The sequence below is a fragment of the Pleurodeles waltl genome, chromosome 7, assembly GCF_031143425.1.
Source record: "Pleurodeles waltl isolate 20211129_DDA chromosome 7, aPleWal1.hap1.20221129, whole genome shotgun sequence".
Lineage (NCBI taxonomy): Eukaryota > Metazoa > Chordata > Amphibia > Caudata > Salamandridae > Pleurodeles > Pleurodeles waltl.
The window spans coordinates 288,638,288-288,660,271 of NC_090446.1; the positions used below are offsets into that span (position 1 = coordinate 288,638,288).

The 21,984-nt window shown below is 44.8% G+C and overlaps 1 protein-coding gene across 1 annotated transcript in view; it reads left to right on the plus strand.

Moving 5' to 3' along the window:
- The window catches only part of LOC138304024 (protein-glutamine gamma-glutamyltransferase E-like), a 331,092-nt gene that overhangs the window by 185,634 nt on the left and 123,474 nt on the right, over positions 1-21,984 (plus strand). Inside the window, exon 8 of the mRNA XM_069243676.1 lies at positions 16,333-16,436. Coding sequence (XP_069099777.1) covers positions 16,333-16,436 — 104 coding nt within the window. The remainder of the gene's footprint in view (positions 1-16,332; positions 16,437-21,984) is intronic.

The following is a 21,984-nucleotide window of genomic DNA, read 5'->3' on the forward strand; positions in this document are numbered from 1 at the left end:
CGGCGCAAATGCGGCACTAAAAAAGTATAAATATGGGAAGTCTGCTTAGCCTTGAATCCTCTTCATGCCTCTTTAATCCGCCACCTAAAACTCCCTACCCATCCACTCACTCTTGCAGGTCCTACTTTCTTCCTTTGTGGCTGTTTTTGCATCTTTCTTTTTTTCTGTATTTCGACCTTGTGTTTTTACCTCTTTTGACCATGCTAACACCCGTATTTATACTTTTTTTAGCGCCGCATTTGCGCCGCTTTTTGACGCAAAACGGCGCAAACCTACAAAATACAGGGGCATATTTATACTCTGTTTGCGCCGAATGTGCGTCAAAAATTTTGACGCACTTTCAGCGCAAACGTTGCCCCATATTTAAACCCTGACGCCCGATCCGGCGCACAAGGAAAATGGTGCTATGTGCGCCAGTTTTTGGAAGCGGCACCCCGCCCTGCGTTAATGATATGCAGGGTAGGCGTTCCCGTCCAAAAACCGACGCACATAGCGGTGCGTCGTATTTATGCTTCCGGGCAAAAATCACTCCCGCGTGGCAGGCGGCGCAAAAAAATCACGCAAAGCACAAATATCGTGAAATTTTAACGCCTGGGTCAGGGCAGGCGTTAAAATGGGGCAAACACACCTGTACTTAATCAGAACACACAGAACAAACAACAGAGCAGCAGAGCAGCAGAGCAGCAACAGGGAGACATGGAGGTGCTTTTTCTTCAGCGTGCACGGAGACGCAGAGCCCTGCAGCAACAACAGCAGCTACAACAACAACAGCAGGGACCCCAAAGACAGCGCAGAAGGCAGGAGAGGATATTCCGCCCAAGAACAACCCTGCATGGCCTCAGGGAACGAGACATCATCCAGAGGTACCGGTTGAACTGGCAGGCCATTCAGCAGCTGCTGACAAATATTGAACAGCAATTGGCCCCCACTTTAGTGACTCCACGTACTATCCCAACAGAAACAAAGCTGCTTGCCGTACTTCACATGCTGGCAAGTGGCTCCTTTCAGACAACTGGTGCCCTGGTTGGCGGAATATCACAACCATCATTCTCCGCATTCCTGCCTAAAGTACTGGATGCCATCATTCGACTGACACCCCGCCACATCTGCTTCCCTAACACAGTGCAGAAGCAGCAGGAAACTAAACAGGGGTTCTACGCCATCAGTGGCTTCCCGCACGTCCTTGGTGCAATCGACTGCACACACGTACGCCTTGTGCCACCTGCTGCAACAGAACACCTCTACCGCAACAGGAAGCACACACATTCCATCAACGTGCAGGCCATAGTCGATCACCAAGGACTGATCAGCAACATTGTGGCTAAATATCCTGGGAGTGTACATGACGCATTCATCTTCCGTCACTGAACCATCAACCAACACTTCCAGGATGGACGGTATGGCAATGGACTACTTGTTGGTAAGGGCAAAAATCTACTTATATACTCACTGCACAGAAACCCTCTAGGATAAACAACACATACACCACAATAGCAACACCTAGACAGGAACACACTGAGGTACTCACATCACTAGCCATGTTTCACAAGTCACCATTGAACCTCTCACACATTGGAATTTACTCTACAGCTTAGTGTGAAGACATTCATGACTGTGGTTGCCTAAATGTCACCTTGCAAATTGGAAGGCTCACAATAACCTGTACACTAATACATTGAATAAGTTTTAAGGGATGGGATGGCCTGGGTATGTTCATATGAACGTTTCTAATACACTTTCATGTTTCAACTCTGCATGGAACTATCATCACACCTCCAGTGAAGACACACGGACACCTGTGTCACAAGTCACAATGCAAGGGAGGGCACACTGTACTTGAGAAACCAATACATCCTGCTGACAAACAGTTAGCCAACAAACACTTGCTCAGCCAAGGAAAAAAAACAATGCCAAAGTTTCCACCAACAACCATAGGTTGTCACATTAGTACACAAAATAGTCACAGACAACACAACACAACTACTTCCATCAAAGATACGTACAACAGTGCCTCCTACATCTAATTGATACCATTCTGTGTTTCTCTTTCAGCTGATCAGGGGTATGGCATCCAGCCTTGGATAATGACACCATATGGGAACCCAAATACTGCTGCTGAGCGGGCATACAATGACGCCCACAAGAGGACACGCAGCATTGTGGAGCGGACCTTTGGGATCCTAAAGTCAAGGTTCCGCTGCCTTGACATCACTGGCGGTAGCCTACTCTATTCCCCAGAGATGGTCTGTAAGATCATCCTCACTTGTGCCATATTACACAATATTTGTGTGAAAAGGAACATTCCCCTCCTTGAACCGGACCAAGACATGCCTGAGGATGATGATGAGGAGGATGCTGGCCTGCAACAGGAGGGGGAACAACCTAACACGGCAGCAGGATTGCGTAGGCGCCAACAGCTTGTGAACAATTTTTTTACTTAAGTTATTATAATCACTTGTATTCCACACTTGTAAATAAACACAGATAACAAACACCACATCATGCTTTGGCCTATTCATTTCTGACCACCTTTAGTTTGAAATTGCTGAAGATGAATGTCGTCTCATTGAGCAAGAATGCTATAACAATCATCACACCAAAAATAAACATCACAAATGTATGCACAGAGGGTAGGATGTGGCATGATACATTACCATACACAGACCCCAACAAGAGTACAAATGTGACAATTACACATGCCGGATCCAAACAACTGAAACAGTCTCTCATCCAGCCCAAAATTGGAGATCATTTGAAAGTCACATCACACGTGTTCAGAGACAGGGTGGGACCATCCATGTGTACGTGACCATGTCATCAATGGCTTCTCTCAAGTGTATGATATGAGCAATACACAATTGCAACAACATCAGCTGCCACTAACTCAGGAGGAGACCTTGAAGTTACAGTGACAACATACACCCAGACAGGTGATAGTGGATCCACATTCCCACACACATGTACACATATGTCATACAATCAACCTAATATTTGAAAGTAGACCATCACAGTTGTGTCCCAGTTTGAACCTAGCAGGAAGAATGTAACATGACACTAAACCAGTTTATGCAGAAAGGGACACAGACAACAACAAAATTCTTCTCATTATCACATCGGGAACGCTGAGAGTCTTGCAAACATAGTCATAGGAAAATGGTATGCAAGTTAGCTCCAATTCATCATTACTGCAAACGTCAAATGAGCTAATGAGATGAATGAATGGTCAACAGTCATTCATACCATATGGCCTTACATTAGCCCCCTGCTGCAGGTTTGCCATGATATAATAAATATACTCCATGGATACAGTAGCTATTCTGGATGGTCAAATCCTAGGGTGCTGGGGGCCTAAGTCCACCTCTACCGCACCCAAAACATACAAGAATCATGTACTTGTGAACTAAACACATGCATAAGGCACATGTGTGGCCTCCATGTCACAAGTCCAACACAAATCTGAAACACAAAATCATAATGGGACATGGTCAGCCCCATAAAAACTGAAAGTGACTCTCCCACTCCCTGTCAGGACCACAGATAAAAGCATCACCATCATAAATGTGGACACATTTTGGAGACGGAATACATAATGGTATCCCATCCATCATTTCAAAATAGCCATCAGCAATTACACCAAATATGTCGTCAAATAGGGCCAATACATTAGTTAACGTATCCCAAACATTATAGTGTGAATGCCTTCTATACATAAAACAACGTACATGTGTCATATACAAACACAAATGTGTATCACATCGCACCGTTTGACCATGACAAATCACCTTCCCAAAGCTAAAAACATGAAGACATATGGATACATTTTCTCCATATTCTACGCATACAGCATGGACGTCATAATTTGTTCACGTACATGAGTGCACACAATGCAGAGTCAAATACAAATGTATCCAAAAGTGTCTCAATATTTTGCATTCAAAGTATAATTTACATCCACATTATTTTAGACTCTGCATCATGTGCACTACTGTACGTGTAAAAAAAATGACGCCCATGATGTATGCGTGGTAAAAATTACGCTACATGGACAATATGTTGGTCATCTCATGTACATAATAAATTATTAATAATCATATCATATTTTTTCACTCCGCATCATGTGCACTACTGTACGTGTAAAACACATGACGCCCATGATGTATGCGTGGTAAAAATGACGCTACATGGACAATATGTTGGTCATCTCATGTACATAATAAATTATTAATATTCATATCATATTTTTTCACTCCGCATCATGTGCACTACTGTACGTGTAAAAAAAATGACGCCCATGATGTATGCGTGGTAAAAATGATGCTACATGGACAATATGTTGGTCATCTCATGTACATAATAAATTATTAATATTCATATCATATTTTTTCACTCCGCATCATGTGCACTACTGTACGTGTAAAAAAAATGACGCCCATGATGTATGCGTGGTAAAAATGACGCTACATGGACAATATGTTGGTCATCTCATGTACATAATAAATTATTAATATTCATATCATATTTTTTCACTCCGCATCATGTGCACTACTGTACGTGTAAAAAAAATGACGCCCATGATGTATGCGTGGTAAAAATAACGCTACATGGACAATATGTTGGTCATCTCATGTACATTATAAATTATTAATATTCATATCATATTTTTTGACTCGGCATCATGTGCACTGTAATGCGTAAAAAAAAAATGACGCACAACTGTGTATGCGTGAAAATATGACGCATAACGGGAAAATAAAACGGCGGCCATTTTATGCAGGAAGTGATGTAATAGGATATCCTGTTTACCAAATCTGTACTGGGAGTTAACTTTCACTTTCACTTTGCAGTCTCAGATTTATCTAGACTGTGTGGTTGTGTGAAAGGTGTTGTCCTGTGTTTTACTGCTTTAGTGTCCTGTGTGCCTTGTATTTTGTCTTAGTGTCAATCTATTATTGTTGTATAACATTGTCTCAGTCTGTTTAGTGTTATTTTGTCTATACCTGTGATAGTTTGTATTGTCTGTGGGAGTCTGTTGTGGGTAGCATAGTTTGGGGGGTTAGTTGGGCGATTTTTCTCCTTCTTCTTTTTCTCTCACACCTCTACCTTTCCCCATTTCCCACTGTTACTTTCATATTTCTTTTGTCCATTTTTAGTCCTCTCAATATGTCAGGTAGGCCTCGCCTGTCCAGGATGGGTGAAGACGAATTGGGGGGGTTCATATGGCTAGTAAGCCATTTCCTCCCACTAATGCTGGAAGCTGGGGGCCGTGTGATACAGGGGTATCACACGGAGGTGAGGAAAATCCGGTGGGAGAAGGTGCGCCATCACCTGGTCCGGGTCTACGGGAGTCTGCGAAATGTCCACCAACTCAAGCACCGCTGGGCAGATCTGATCACCAGGGAACAGGACCTGCTGGACCACCTGGGACTCCGGATTGGTGGCCATGTTGGTGAGTAAAAATCAATTAAATGGTAATGATAGAAATCTGTGTGTGAACATGTGATGATTGTTAGCCAATCTGCAAAATAAGTAGCTGACTGTGTGTAATGCTAGGGAAACCTAGGCCCATGGTTATACACATAAATCCCCATTTTTGCAACACATGTACACGCAATAACAGCATTCAAATCCAAGATCTATTTGTATTTTGCTAAGTTGCCCCTTCTCTGCGTCACAAAATGTTGCAATTGCAGCGCTACAAAGGTATACATATGTGTCCTAATGTGTATTTGTTGCAGAATGTGTATGAAGACCTATGCTACCAGTCCGATGGCTCATTTTTGCAACACATACCAGATGCCTGTAGCTGCATGTAATGTAGTTTTGCAGTTGTGTCAGAAAAGCAACACGTGAACTGCTCTATTTGTACTCCACTGGTCATATTGGCCAGTGAGTACGTCATGGCGAAACAACATACCTACATATGCAGACGCCATAGCTAGACAGAAAATTGGAAACACATGATGATGCTATACATGTGTGTTGCCTTCACGTCACATGAAGTTAGTCATGTTGTTCACACATATCTCACATGTGTGTCTGGTTGCTGTGTGTTGAACCTGTCCACATAGCCTGTTTAATTGTGAGTGGTCATGCAGTCCTCATGGAACCAGTTTTGGAATGTCTCTCTGGGATGCACATGCTGAGATGTATGGATAACATTATTGTTGGGGCATACTAATGGAGGATTAACTTGGACGACACATGACTGTCCTGGCCACTGCATGAGTGTAGTAGGGTGTGACACTGGAGCAGGAGACTCATCCAATGATAATGTTGAATACAAAGTCATCCATGCAGGATGAGCATGTGTGAAAGTCTATCATTACCATGTCATATTCACACAGTGTCATTGTAACAGATATCATTTGTCCGTTCACCCAGTCTGAGTATAATCTTTGTTTCATGCTTTACAGGTGGACCATCCCCGTACACCGTGGGAGAGGTGGCCCATTTTGACGACCCCGATACCTACAGTGAGTGTCGCCTGAGTGCTATTTACATTGTTTGGTAATGAAGCATGATGGATTACTGTGTGTTACAGAGAATTCATGATTTGATGTGCTGGCCGTTCATTGGCTTTGTTGTTTTAGTGTGATATCAAATTTGAATAATGTTTCTGTAAAGCAATACCTAGTCATCTCTCAGATTGAGGGGCTGTAGCCCATTCAATTAGGGCGGCAATTGGGAATGGTATGACTCATTTGGAATACACTGGTCAATGTTAGACTTGGTCAGGGACTTGACATCAACTGAGTCTGCATATCAGACTGACAGTCTCCCAGATAGCTTAGGCACATGGCTTTGATGACAAGTGTTTCTTCCTAGTTGAGGATGGACTGTGTACACTGTAGGTCGGATCTTCCGGGGGCATGTACTTCCACAAGGTGAACTCGAAGTGTGTGTGACTTGAGTGCAATGGCCTAGGTGTTCAGTTGAATCATGTGAATGGGTGTTCTACCTCCTCTGTGTGTGTTTTAAACATGCCTCACTAATAGTATGTTATGTTGGGCTAAGTCATATCATTTTGACATGTGTGGACCTGGGATGTGACAAGGTTGGGCTGACTTCAACGTGTTGCTAGCCCTTCATAGGTGTTGTGTGTGAAGGCACATACTTGTTGAACTTTCTGTACACTCCTGGGTGTGCATTGAACCTGGGATTGTTGGTTGTTCTTCCCACACCACCCACAAAGGCTGGGATGTTACTGTGAAACAGGGTACCTAGGACTGTAGCAACCAGTATGTTACACGTACTTAACACCTTTTGTGACTTGAGTCAGTACCTAGGGCCAGAGGGAGAAAAATGTCTACACGTTGCAAATGGCATAAATATATGTTTGTGAGTTGCAAACGTCTGTTTCCTATTCCAAAATGTATTTGGTGGTCATGTACATATTAGGAAAATGCTTTTCAAAAAGCAAATAATGAAGGGGTTTACCAGACCTACTTGCAAATCACAGTGGTAGGCAATCCCATTTGCAACCGAGTACGTGGTTGCAAAGTGAGTAGCTGTTATCATCCACTTGAAGTGGATGGTAACCAACTTGCTGACTGGAAGGGGTCCTCATTGTAAGCCTTCACCTTTGTGAGTGGACAAAAATAATCATGCGCAAAACAGCCAATAAGGGACCAATAATTACCGTGAAAATTTCCAAGTTGAATTGTTGTGATTTTAAACTAATTGCAGCTCATTTTCCTTTCAGGTAAACGGCCTACACTTGGGGAAAAATAACTTTCTTTATTTAAAAGCAGTCACGTCTATGGAGTTATGCTGGTCCCAGCAGCCCTCCATCCCCGTGAGTGCCCATAGTCGCTAAGGTGGGGCAACTTGGAACCCACATCATTGATGTTCATGAGGTGGGTTTTAGGGACCCCATAGCGACTCGCAGACGGTGTCAGAGACACCGTTCTGCTTTGCAAATTGCTAGTTGATTTTTCAAAATTCCTACATCTGACCCCTAGTGTGGACATATGATTCTGGGCCAGGGGTTCAATCTTAGCACACAACTAATTCCAAATGCCATTGAGTGACGAGTGTGATTGTTATCACATAGAATGACATATGTAGTGAAGTCAGTATGCGGAAGAGCTGGTGCCATGATGTCAAATGCCTTAGGTATGATTTGGATGAGTAGTTTAGGGTGATGTCATCCATCATGTAGAGACATGGATATGCTAGGTGTGATATGCCCTTAGGTATGCATGATTCACATGTACTTCCTCTGAGCCTTTCCGTGAACTATGTTGTGACAATTGCTGCAAACAATACATTTCTAGTAATGGACAAATGACCCATTGTGGTATTCAACCCACTGTAAATTCTATGCTCAATATTTCCCTTTTCTCTTCACAGCTGCAAACCTGAGTGCCGCAGAGCGCAACCATTTCGAGCGCCATGCAATGAGGTACAGGCACATCCTGCAGGTGCAGTGTGGGTATCGGAGGATGGCCCGCAGATATAATTCGGATCGGGCCTCCGGGGCGTGGTATGCCACACCACAGGCTCCCCCAACGGTGCCACCTACAACCACCGCCACTACATCCACCAGGTCTGCCCAAGGGGACCCAGCAACGGACCAGGCATCTTCCTCCAGACCTGGACCCAGCCGTGTGTTGGCAGCAGGGCTGTCCCGTGGCCACTCCACTCCAGCAACAACATCCACGCCCACCGGCACGCAGACCAGCACTGACCCTCCTATCGACCCTGCAGCCTTCCAGGCATTGTCAAGAAAATTGGACAGGTTGATTCGCAAGGTTGACAACCTGACGGAGGACATGAGTGAGGTGAAGAAGAAGGTGCGCTCCATCCGGCGCATACTACGGAGGGCAAATCTGTAGTCATTTTGCCCTCCTGAACTTTTACCCCTCCCCTCTCACCTCTTTCCTTTTTCACACTGTTAGTTGGGTTTGGGGGGTTAGTTATAGGATAAGTAAAGGAAATTAGCTTAGTTAGTGTTAGGTAAGAGGGTGGGGGGTCCTTATTCTTTCTATCTAATATTTTTGTGTGGGTGGGTGGGTGGGGGGCAATGTTGGGATTCCTGTTTGATTTAAAAAAAATAAATTAAAAAAAATACCAAAAAATATATGTTTGTTTAGGATAGTATAGTATGTGTGTAGGTTAGTAAGTGTTGTCCTGCATATGTCTTGTCTCTTAATGGTGGGTGGGGGGTTGATGTTTAGATCGTTTCGTTACATGTGTAGAGTAAGTTTAGCTTAGGTTAGTTAGGGACAGTTGTGGGTTAGTAGTAGTCAGGTTAGATTAGTGTAGGTTTACCTTTCCCTTAGTTGCCTCTTTTATTACTACTTTGAAATAAAAAATGTGTTAACCCTTTACCTGATGCGTTAGGTGCTACCTTTTCATGGCCTTGACATCAGTGTAGCAGAAAGTTTTAGTATGACATTTGTGTTCCATGCTCGCTATCCCCAGGCTAATGAGGTTTAACATGCCAGCTACCCGTGTGCTAACTTGGTAAGTATCCACCATGTGGGAAAGCCACCATTGGTAGTGTCCATTGATCATCAAGGTTTGGGGTTGGTATGTATCCTACTTCACAAAGAGTGCTTCCAGACTTGTTATTGTAGGTAAATAGATAGGTCGGATAGCATTGTGAAGTTCAGGGAGAGCTTTGTAGATGAGGATTTGTTCACACTCTTGTCTTGTTGCTGTCATTGCTGACCTACATCATGTGTGTACTGATTCAGCATGACTTTCCTTCATGGAAGTATACGCCGTAAGGGTGATTGATTTAGTGTAATTTGATTATCATTCCTTTCATTTTACAGCATAATTTCAAATTTTAGTATCGCATGGTGCCTACATTTCTCAGCCACCATTAGTTGTCTAGAATAGCTATAGATGGTGCATCATTCTGTCCAACACAGCATGATTGTGTGTGCTTAGTCCCTTCATCAGTTATTTTCCTCAGTATAGTAAGGCTATGATGCAATCCTGGCCACTGCACAGATGTTTCAGTATACATGAAATCGGGACAGTAGTATAGAGAATCTACATGGTTGCCACACAGCCACTTTGGAGTTATGTACTGCACAGTTGAAATGTGAAATAACACAGAGATACCATAGGTGTGCAAGTGATATTTATTTTTAGGTGGTGTAGTGCAAAATGTCCATTCACAATGTTAGCTATGTCCGTTCTGGTGCATTCTTACATGGTGATCCTACAGACGGGGGGTGGATGATGCTCTTGACATGCTGGGTTGATGTCACAGACAGTGCAGAGGAACAGGAATTGCCAAATAGTAGGAGAGAGACATTCACTGGCAATGTGGACAAGTCATACAGTGGATTGCCGAACAGTCATTGAGGGTAGTTGTAGTGAGACTGGCATGTGTCAAAACGTAGGACCTTGTTCAGAGTAGGCCATGGTGCAGGGACTAGGGCTTCCGGGTACTCTTGCGCGTGAATGTTATCTGTTCCATGTCTTCTTCTTCTGATGTGTGTGTTGCCTGGTGTGTCCTTGTTGTTGTTGGTTGTGAAGGGGCAACACACACCTCAGTGTTAGAAGACATGGAGGCAGACATCCCGGGGGCTGATCCCTGTCGAGTAATGAAGGGCAGTACTGCAGCAAGGAGGGCCTGCTGGTTTTTCAGAATGGCAGCCACATCCCGATGGTAGGCAGCCAGGTCGGCCCTGAGGGGTTCTATGTTGCATTCGTGCACACGTTGACTGGCTTGCAGTTGGAGTTGTTGTGTCAACTGGATGACAGCTGTGCCGATTTCCTTCAGTGTTTTCAAAAGTTCCTCCAAGAGCGATGTTCTGGCCTGCATTGCAGCTGCCTGATCAGCAGTTGACAACATGCACGAACGCACCCCCTCAAGGCTGGCTGCCATAGTTTGCATCCCCACCCGCACCTCCTTGGCCAGCTCCCGCTGGACCCCAACAACAGTTCTTTCGAAGCTGGTGCCAGTGTCGTCAGAGTCCTCAGCTGTGTTGGAGCTGGCAGGTCTTACAATTGGGGTGGCGGGGGGTTCTACTGTGGTGGCTGCTTCTTCTGTGCTCCTCCTTGTGACTGAAGGTGGGGTTTGGAGGCTTTCAAGGACCATGTCAATGGTCTCTTGTGGAAGGTTGATGGTCTCGTCATCCATGTCATCAGGGAACTCATGGACAGGCATATCAGCAGGAGATCCGTGTTCCTCTGCAATGAAACAGGGTACAATTAGTGTGTCTGTGTTGTGACAAATTTGCACTAAGATACAAGCCTTTGGATGCCTTAACATTGTGCTCTGTGTTTGTCTAGGTATCTGCTGTCCATCATAGGGCATTGTTGTTGGCCTATGGCCCACCTGTGTGTCACATGTATGATATGGATCTTTCAGACATGTCAGCCAGGTCGCCTCTAGGTGTTGCTTTATAATTATTTAGGAATAGGCGTTTTTTTGTCCTAGTCCTCCTTCGGTGTTTCACTATTGTTATGGAGGGACATTTTGTTGGGTGGGCTCTCATTATCCTACATGTGATTCTTGGCTTTCTAGGCAGCAGGATAGCTAATGGTGTGGGGGACTAAGTTTGACCCACTTGTAAATAACTCTGTCACCCAGATATTCAATTTAGCTCAGACTAACTAGCAGTGCCTCTGGTCTCCCACATCAAAGAAATGTTTAGACATCCGAGCGCATGACATCTTTGGAACTTCTCAGGGAAGTGGTGGTCACTCAGGTCCGACACAATTCTCTCTTTTCCGGTATGTTCCTATACACAAATGACAAAGACCGTATTTGTTTGATATGAAGTTTCATTGTACAACTGACTTGTAGGAATTTAGGTGTGAGCCCCAATAACCCAAACAATACACACTGTTAGAATTGAAATAGTCGGCAGGAGAGTAATACATTAGTACACAGCTATCATGGTGCCTAACTGTTTCTACTCTCCCTCTGCTTGTTCTATTTCGAGCACAGCATGTTAAGTTTGGAGCTTGCCTGTCTGAATCACAGGGGAGACATCATCCCTCATATCAGAGGAATGGGCTGGGATCTGGTTGTGCATCAGCAGCAAGGCAGGCAGCATCTAGTTGTGATTTTCTGTTTGGAAACTCCCCCATGCGTGTCTTGGGACGAGGAAGTGAAATTAAAAGACATATGTCATGGTGCTGACAAAGTTTCCCTACGCAGGAATGGCAAACCTTAACCCCTACCACATCTATCATCAACGTACCAGACGGTATCCTTGACTGGGGCACAGAGTGAATATGTTCTGGCAAACTCCAGTGCAGAAGTAGGCAAAACAGTGTGATTTGACTAATTAACAACACCCTAGGACTGGCTATTTGCTACATTAACTGTTTGCAAGGGAAATGAGAATCATTTATTGCAAAGTGCTCTGAGGCTCTTAGATGTGAGCAAATGAGTATAAGTACATTCAGGGTAAGATGCACAAAGGCCTCCAGCCTGAGGCTTATGCGCAAAGTATACGTTACACTTGCCACAATACACTTTGACTGATTGTGGGTGTTGTGACTGCCCTGCCAGCACACTTGCCTCTCAGGCCCTGCCCCATACACTTTTTATTCACATTGCATGAACTGTACATGTTAGGTGGCATTACCTATGCATGTCAATGTTAGGATGTGGTATGGATGTAAACATTGTTGATGTTTTGAGATGATGTTGGGTGATGTGTGTTTAATTGGATTGCCCTGTTTATCGTATCAAAGTCCTATTTGGTTCTCAGACTGTACAGGTGTGTTTCAGTGACCAGTTGCCTGTGTCCCCTCCTCAATGTTGTTGTCTGAGCAGTATGACATTAGTGATGTAGCCTTGTTAGGCAGGCACGTGAGGGACCGTGACGTATGCAGCATGTGTGTGTCGTTAGTGGTGTGTGGCTCCTATTGCTGTTTACTTAGGCTTATGTATGTGTCAGTTATGGACATTCGGCATTTGAGTGTACTGGTACCTTTGTCTTATTTCTAGGAGTAATTGCAGATGTCATCCTCACCCCCTAATTTAGGTATGTATGTTCCAGGGTGGGGTTCCTGCCATTTGGTACTATAGCTGCACAGAGATGAGAGGTGTTATTGTCAACTGTGGTGGCAGTTAAGTTGCAGTTGTTGTATTTGCTACTGCATTACAGGTAGGGACCTAGTTGATGGGGAATTTATTTTGCAATTCAAGTGCCTGGATGTGGATTTGAGGTAGTGTCCTTCCCACCTGTCACTGCTTTCCCTTGGCTCTCTTGTTGTAATTACAGAATGTCCCCGTGGGACTGTTGTTGTTGCTGTATTTTGTCGTGCCCCAGCTTCGGTCAGTACTGGGCATGCCCCCCTGCTGTGCCCCTTTCCCCATGCCACTTCATATATGTGCTGACTTACATGCATTGTGTAGTAGGTATCCCCCCCCTGCTTACAGTCCCCATTATTGCAATTTCATTCCCCATGCGACTTACCCTGCATGTGCGTAGTGTCGTGGTAGTCTGCGCTGTCCAGTCCTTGAATCCCTGTGACGATCTCCTCCGGGATGACGGCTGCGACCATCTCCTCCATGTGGTCCAGGGCCTCCTGTTGTGCTGGACTCCCCCCTCCAGTCTGCATTGCTGCCTTCCTGTTCCTGGCCATTTTCTCTTTGGTCCTACGTTTGCAGTCATGCCAGCGTTTCTTACACTCGGTGACTGTCCGGCGTTCTTCAGCCACACTGTTAATCTTGTCCACAATTTGTTTCCAGATGGCCTCTCTCCTACTGAGTGGCAATTTAGAGGATATGAAAAGTTGGTGCTGGTGTTCCGTCACCTCTTTCACCAGGATTTCCTGCTCCTCTGCACTGAAGCGACACTTTCTTTTTTTTTTTTAAATGTCCTGGTTCCTGTATGCTTCCTCCTGGCTGGTTCCTGGTCTGCTCTCATCCTCCTGGGGTCTGTTGGGGCATCTAGGATCCATTTTGGGTCTCCTCTCCTGAAAGGGCAGTTTTCGCGCAAAAATGTGACGCAATAGCGTGAAAAAAAAAGGCGTTTTCACGATTGCGCTGTCGTAAATCGACCCACAGTGATGTGCGTCGCATTTACGTTGGTTTCCTCTACGACAGACCGACGCTGTGTGCGTCACGAAATGATGACTCCCACCTGTTGGTTGCGCCGCCGTATGTCAAAGTATAAATTTGACGCCCACATGACGCTTCCAAATGGCGTTAGACGGCGCAATTTTTTTGGACGCAAAACTGCATTAGCGCAGTTTTGCGTCAAAAAGTATAAATATGGCCCACAATGGTATTTTGCAAGTTTGCGCCGTTTTTGTGTCAAAAAACGACGCAAATGCGGCGCAAAAAAAGTATAAATACAGTGATAAATGTCTGACGCAGAAACACAAATCCCATCCCCCTGAAACTTCCGGCACAAATTAAGCACTATTATGGTAGTGATGTATGAGTGGACGATGTTTTGGGGTTAATGTGATATACAATCCCAGAAGAGAATGTGATACATTTTGGCAAATAACCACATTGTACTTGATCAATGCATTGTTACATAATTTCAGAAAGGCCCTGGAATTCAAACAGTCTTCTTCTTGTTTGGATGCATTGCACCACGTATTCAAAAGTAAACACCTTTCACGGCCTTCGTTTGAGTAATCTTAATGATGCCGTTAAATGAAAATAACTGTTAGATGTTGTTCGATAGCATCGAAGCATTTCGATCGAAAATATTGATCATAGCATTTGAGATAGTACACCGGTCTTGAAAGTATGATTTTTTTTGCATACATAGTGAAGTAGTGATTTGTATTGATAAAATATGCTGTTATGTGTTGAGAAGACAATGTGTAGGACCAGGGCACTAACAGCAGTCTACCTAGGATGTGCAGTAGAATACTTGGGCCCAGGTTTATCAAAATTTTGTGTCGGGGGAGGGGTTATTTTTTTTTATGCAAGATGTATGTTAGGATTTATTATGCCTCATAAAGCCCGATTGTCTATGGCTTTGCATGGGTTAGTAAAGAAAGTGGAGCAAGAGTGTTAAGAAGTGCATCCACCGATGGATTTCAATGGCAACCCAAATTACTAAAACCCGGGTTTGTGCCAAAATAGTGCGCCTACCTCAGGCTGGCGTAACGAGAAGTATCTGCATTTCTACTTGTTACTTCCATATTGCATACGTGTTACATTCTGCAGTAGACATACAGAGAGTACTAAGCCTCAAAGATTAGTTTTTGTTTGTGAATGTATTTCTTCCTGCAGAAAAAGTATATTAATCCCAACACAGGCACCCTTGGGTTGTGGCACGAGGGTGCCTGCATTGGAGATAGGCTGCCATTTGTGAGCCAGCACAAGCAGAAATTACATACCTTTGTAATTATGGTTCATTTCTACTCTCTCCTTTTCACAGAACGCAGCTCGGAATGTACTCTTGCTGCATTGTGTTGTGTGAAAGTTTAGTAAATGGAGGGCCTGCTTTCCAATGCTTATTGCTTGTTGTAATGTTGTAATATGTGCTCATCCCAGCGCAATTTGAAAAACCAGGAGAAAGTTTGAGGCTCGTATGAGAGATAGTAAGTCAATCCAATTGAATGGCCTACAAGTTAAAAGCTTTAAAAAAAGGATAAGGCGCAGGGGCCCTAGGTGTAGCCAGAAAATTGTGATTAATGGCTCAAGAGGGTACTCTTTGGGAAGTTGTGAATTTGAGAGTCAGCAAGGTAACTGGAAGACAGGTTTGTAATTTATTTGTTTGCTAGTACTACTAATTATGTAATGCTCTTTTGTCTTTAGCTATCCTCCATGGTTGCAGTAGGTGGAGGTAGGTGTGTGTTAATTTCAGTGTGTCAATGGAGTGAGATGAAGCTGGCCAGGGAGAGGAGTGCAGAGGAGGAGGGGAGGAATTACACTTTTGGTAGAATTTGGCACAATTGACTCTGGTGCCATGCCTTGGGGGAAGCTGTGAGAAAGTCGTATGCTTGGAGGTCAGGTGTGAAATCTGGGATGAAGAAACAAGGCAAAGCTTGATATCATCAGCATAAATTGTATAGTAGAAGTCCAAAGAGGAAATCATATCACAGAGAAAAGCAGTTAGATTAGAGTTGTATGCAACTTGCACCTGCACACAATTTACCTACACTGTAAATTTGAAGGTAGGATATTTTGTGAAGCATGTTAACAATGCATACATTCATGCAGAAATCACTGAAAGTGTTCTCCGGTAAAGATTTCTACTCCTTACCTTGCTACTCTCCAACAGATGCTTCTCCTTCATTAATTGATAATTATGGGTTGTCTAAAAACTCTCCTATGATGCACTGCCTTCTGTTTTGTGCCAATTTATATTTGCATTATCTCCCTCATCCCTGCACAAATTAATTATACACACAAAATTATTTTTCTTTTGTGTCATATAGGAATTTTCATGTGTGGAATGAAGTGTGGTTTGCTCGGAAGGATCTTGGCTCGTCCTATGATGGGTGGCAGGCAGTTGACGCTAGTCCATTGGAGAAGAGTGGAGGTAACTGCTGGAAATGGCTCTTTCCCATTGAGTTAACACCAAACTTTCTGCCTTCCTCCTACTATTTTTATGACCCACTTGTTGTTGGTTGTAGGACTCTGAGCACCTTACCTCTGCTAGTCAGTGCTCGAGCGCATGTGCTCTCTCCCTTAAAACATAGTATGATTGGCTTAAACCCATTTAACATATTTGATTTACCTGTAAGTCCCTTGTAAAGTGGTATACCATATACCCAGGGCCTGTAAACTAATGAGCATATTTATACTCTGTCTGTGCCAAATTGGTGTCCAGAATTTTGACGCAAATTCGGCGCAAACCTAACACCAAATTTATACTATGACGCCCGACCCCGCGAACTTCAAAATTCCTCTGTGTGCGTCATTTTCTAGATGCGGGAAATAGCCTTGCGTTAATGACATGCAAGGTAGGCCCAAAAAATGACTTGAAGGCCTGTGTGCCTTATTTATACTACTGCGTCATTTTGACATACAGGAGGGGAGGGCCTTAAAAAATGGCACACAGCCTGATGAGCGCTGTTGTTTAATCCCTGGATGAGGGCACTTTTTAAGGAACCTGTGGGCTCATTTCCATGGTCTCTGACCATGGAAGCAGTCCAGAGGTACCCTTCCCTGTCCCCAGGGACACCCCCTGCCACCCTTGCCCACCCCTGGAGGACACCTGTTGATGGGGGGGACCCATCCCAGGTATGTACAGGTAAGTAGAGGTAAGTATAATTTTTTATTTTTTGAAAGTGGTATGGGGGCGGCTAACTTGGGCCCCCTACATGCCACTATACCCAGTGGCCATGCCCAGGGGACAGAAGTCCCCTGGGCATGGCCATTGGGCAAGGGGGCATGACTCCTGTCTTTGCTAAGACAGGAGGCATTTCAATGGGGGTTGCACATCAAAAATGGCGCAAGTCCGGTTAGAGCCATGATTTTTTACTCTAACCTGACTTGCACCATTTTTTGACGCACAACCCCCAGTTTCCCCTATGCCAGCGCTGCCTGGTTGGAATCTTTTTGTTTTTACTCTGACCAGCCCCCAGTGCCGGCTAACGTCAATCCATAAATAAAGGGCCCGCCTGGTTCGTAGGAATGGCGTTACCCAGCAGTAAATTTGGTTACGCAAACCAGTACCAGCGCTGGTTTGCATCAAAAAAGTATAAATATGGGCCTAAATGCTATCAGTGGGCCTGCAGTGCTGATTGTGCCACCCACAGAAATAGCTTTTTAAACCTGTCTCAGGCCTACCACTTGCAGAGCCTGTGTGCACAGTTTACTGCCACTTTACTTGGTATTTCAAACTACTTATCAAGGACAAAACTCCCCTTTTATTACACCTTAGGCACCCCTTAGATAGGCCCTAGGTAGCCCTTTGTGCAGGGTGCTGTGTAAGAAAAAGTTGGGACATGTACTCTTATGTTTTGCATGCCCTATTAGTGACAAAAAGCCTATTTCGTTTTTTACTATTGTGAGGGCTGCTCCTCTCAGAGATTAGCATTGGGAGTTCCCTTGTATACTTTTAAGTAGTAATTTCTGATCTGAGAGGAGTAGTGTTGGCACTTTTGGTATGTTTGGAATGGTAGTGAAAAATCCTGCTTACTGACATAGTTGGATTTTCCAATACTATTTAAGAAATGCCACTTCTATAAAGTGGGAATTTCGCTGTGCTTATAACTCTGTACTTTGCAGCCTGACTCCAAACCACGTCTAAAGCTGACTGACAGTTACAGTTTGTGCATACGTTCCAGACAGAAACAACACAGGAAAGGCAGGGTGTGACAGGATATACATCTGCATTTATCTGCATACTGATAGTCTTCCTGGACCGAGAAAGGGAGAGGTCGTTCACACCTTACATGTCAATAGGTTGTGTCGTGCCCTCACTCAAAGGGCTGATTTATCCCTTACTGATGTGTGGAGCCAGGGCTGGGTTACAAGGGGTTTGTGGTACACTTGAAAGGGTTCCTTTGAAGTCACCCTTATATCAAAGACATTTAGGAGTATAGGCACAGGGATTCTCACTCCATGTTTTCAAAGCACATTTGGAACTGGACCCAAACCTCTGTCAGAACGACTGTTGTGCTGCTCAAAGGACTCATCTGGATGGCTCTTCTGCTGTAGCCCTGCTGCCTGCTACTTTCTGGGTGGCCTAATGGACTCACTGGATTGCTTTTCTGTTTGTTGCCAGCTGCTCACCGACTCTATTCTGCCAAGGCACTGTTGTGCTGCCAGGAAAGAAGCATCATTATAGTTGTTTGCTTTGTTGTGCTGGCCTGTAGCCCCCATTGTGCCAATAGTGGTCTTCTGGGACTAGGTTGCTCCAGAATTGACCAGGGGACCCTGAGTAAGGCCCTTGTAGTGCCACAACCAGTGCGTGGTGTGTGCTTTATTTCCTCCTAGCACGTGAGGACTGTTTTCATTTTGTTTCCTCCTAGCGCATGAGGAGCATTTTCATTTTGTTTCCATAGTGCATGGTGAGCACTTCCCCCTTCCTTGAAATAGTGTGAGCCTACCGGGCGCTCTGGGGAAAATGCATTTTGCACGTCCAAAGCAGTGTTTACTGTGTGGCAGAGAGGTCAGGGTTCGTCTGCTGCCTGTCTGTTGTAACCCTGGTGGCCATGGTACAGCACACCCTACCCTCACCCTACCCTCACATTATCACCGGACAAAGCAGCAAAGTGTTCACCCTCATTCACCACTGGACGTGTTGCCAAGGTAGTGGCATGCCCCACTTCCATGATGCCTGCTGGAGGCCACCGCAACCCTTGTGAAAACTCTATGGCATGGAGGTGGCCCGCTACAGCCCCTGACGTGTGACTAGGATATTGGGAATCCAATACTCACTGTGGTCGCCACCCAGGAGCTTCAGCAACTCACAAGAAAGGAGATGCTGAACCCACCAGGACCCATGTGGGGCTGTAGCTGCTCTGCACCCTCACAGGCAGCTCGGATTGCCAGAACTCAATCACAAGGGTCCAGGACAATACTTTTACAGCAGCAATTTGTAGGCTTGTGGTTACCCCCATGTAGTCATACCTGGGATCTCTTGACCTTTCAGAATAGTGACAGTGCAGGTTATTATCAGTAGCAGGTGCCCAGGTGCCCCTGGCCCTACCTTCCTCTCTACCAGGTTCTCTTAGAAGAATAATAACCCCACTAGAAGGGATGCAGGGGACCCTGTGTTTAGGTGAACGCATGATTATTGGTACACCAAGGATGATACCTGACAACGGACGGGTTTATGATGATTAATGATAATCTATATGTGTTTCCTAACCATAACCAAACTATTGCATTTCATTCCCTGAGGTTGCAATATCTGTTTTACTACTGACAATGTCAGGATAACATGTACTCCTTCAGTGTTGGCATAATATGCACAGCATTGATGACCTACGATGTTTTTGGTCTGATGATATATTTATAATATAAGACATGTATTTTTATATAATACTGTGTAGTGTCTTTTTTGTGGTCTGATCCTTGTCTCACTGGTATGGATGTGTTGCACAAATGCTTTACACATTGCCTCTGGAGATAAGCCTGACTGCTCTGCGCCAAGCTGCCAGGGAGTGAGCGATGGTTATCTTTGATGAGTAACTTACTTACCCTGACTAGTGTGGTGGATTCTGCCTTGCTTAGGTGCAAACTCTAGACAACCTGACACCCCATTTCTAACAGTAACTAAGACAGACATTTCATGTCACAGATTCATTTCTTAAAGCAGGAACATCCTTAGATGTCCTAGCCATATGATGCGCTTAAGTTCCTAAGTGGGTTGGTCTTTCTTCAGTGTCTGAAAACCTCTATGATTTACCTAGTGCTTCTGCCCACCACCTTATGCTTGTTCCAACCAGCAGAGCACATACCAGCATAGCCTAATTCAAACACTGTAAACGCAAAAGAAGGTAAACACCATAGATAGTGCGACATTCAAAGGTATTCTCTTGAAAATAGACTGCACTGTCCAATTGAATCCTACTTTACTATTCTCCAGTGTTCCTTAAATTCAACATTTAGTTGACGTACATGGTCACATTCATCGTCGATGCTGTGGTGACTGTTTTATCAGGCATAGCTCCTATCACACAAGCGCCATATTTTACACTAAGTTGACGCAGATGTTGTTTTGCCTCTGTTTATGAAGAAGAAATAATTCAGGGGCGATGTGATGAACGGAAGACAGGATGCTGCTAATTCGTTTTGCGTAGGCATTCCCACCGTTTTCACTGGGGCAATATGGGATTGTGTAGTCTGGTTGATGTAATTAATATAGACATGAGAATCTACCATTCTGGAGCATCACTAGCTGAAGCAGGAGTGGGAACTATCTGTAAATCGGTCCACTGCTTTAACATATCTCTGGGAGGCAGGTCCCATCCTTTTTGTGTCATTGCATTTTCGGTTAGAGATGGCAGACAACCACACAACTGTCTCGAACATCCCACTCTCATCTTTGATGAGTAACTTACTTGCCCTGACTAGTGTGGTGGATTCTGCCTTGCTTAGGTGCAAACTCTAGAGAAGGTACTCGCGCTTTGCATCGCGTTATGCGCCTCTATACTGCAATATTATTTTAAAAGCTACCTTTATAACTATTTGTGTTCTTTTTTAGTTGTTTATTGCCCTGATTTTATGGGACTTATTGTAACCCCCTTACCTGCACTCTAATCGGTTCTCCCACCGCTGTTTGGCGGGTCCGGTCTCTGGGGTATTGATTTTGGGTGCCATCTTGGAGTGGTGGTCACTTTGGGCGCCATCTTGGAGTGGTGGTCACTTTGGGCGCCATCTTGGAGTGGTGATCACTCTGGGTGGGGTTGCTGACGAGCGGTCTAGCGCTCCGGCTGAGTGGAGGGACGCCTATTTAAGGCGACCTGCCCTGGGGGCTGCCCTGAGAAGGTACTCGCGCCTTGCATCGCGTTATGCGCCTCTATACTGCGATATTATTTTAAAAGCTACCTTTATAACTATTTGTGTTCTTTTTTAGTTGTTTATTGCCCTGATTTTATAGGACTTATTGTAACCCCCTTACCTGCACTCTAATCGGTTCTCCCACCGCTGTTTGGCGGGTCCGGTCTCTGGGGTATTGATTTTGGGTGCCATTTTGGAGTGGTGGTCACTTTGGGCGCCATTTTGGAGTGGTGGTCACTTTGGGCGCCATCTTGGAGTGGTGGTCACTTTGGGCACCATCTTGGAGTGGTGATCACTCTGGGTGGGGTTGCTGACGAGCGGTCTAGCGCTCCGGCTGAGTGGAGGGACGCCTATTTAAGGCGACCTGCCCTGGGGGCTGCCCTGAGAAGGTACTCGCGCTTTGCATCGCGTTATGCGCCTCTATACTGCGATATTATTTTAAAAGCTACCTTTATAACTATTTGTGTTCTTTTTTAGTTGTTTATTGCCCTGATTTTATGGGACTTATTGTAACCCCCTTACCTGCACTCTAATCGGTTCTCCCACCGCTGTTTGGCGGGTCCGGTCTCTGGGGTATTGATTTTGGGTGCCATCTTGGAGTGGTGGTCACTTTGGGCGCCATCTTGGAGTGG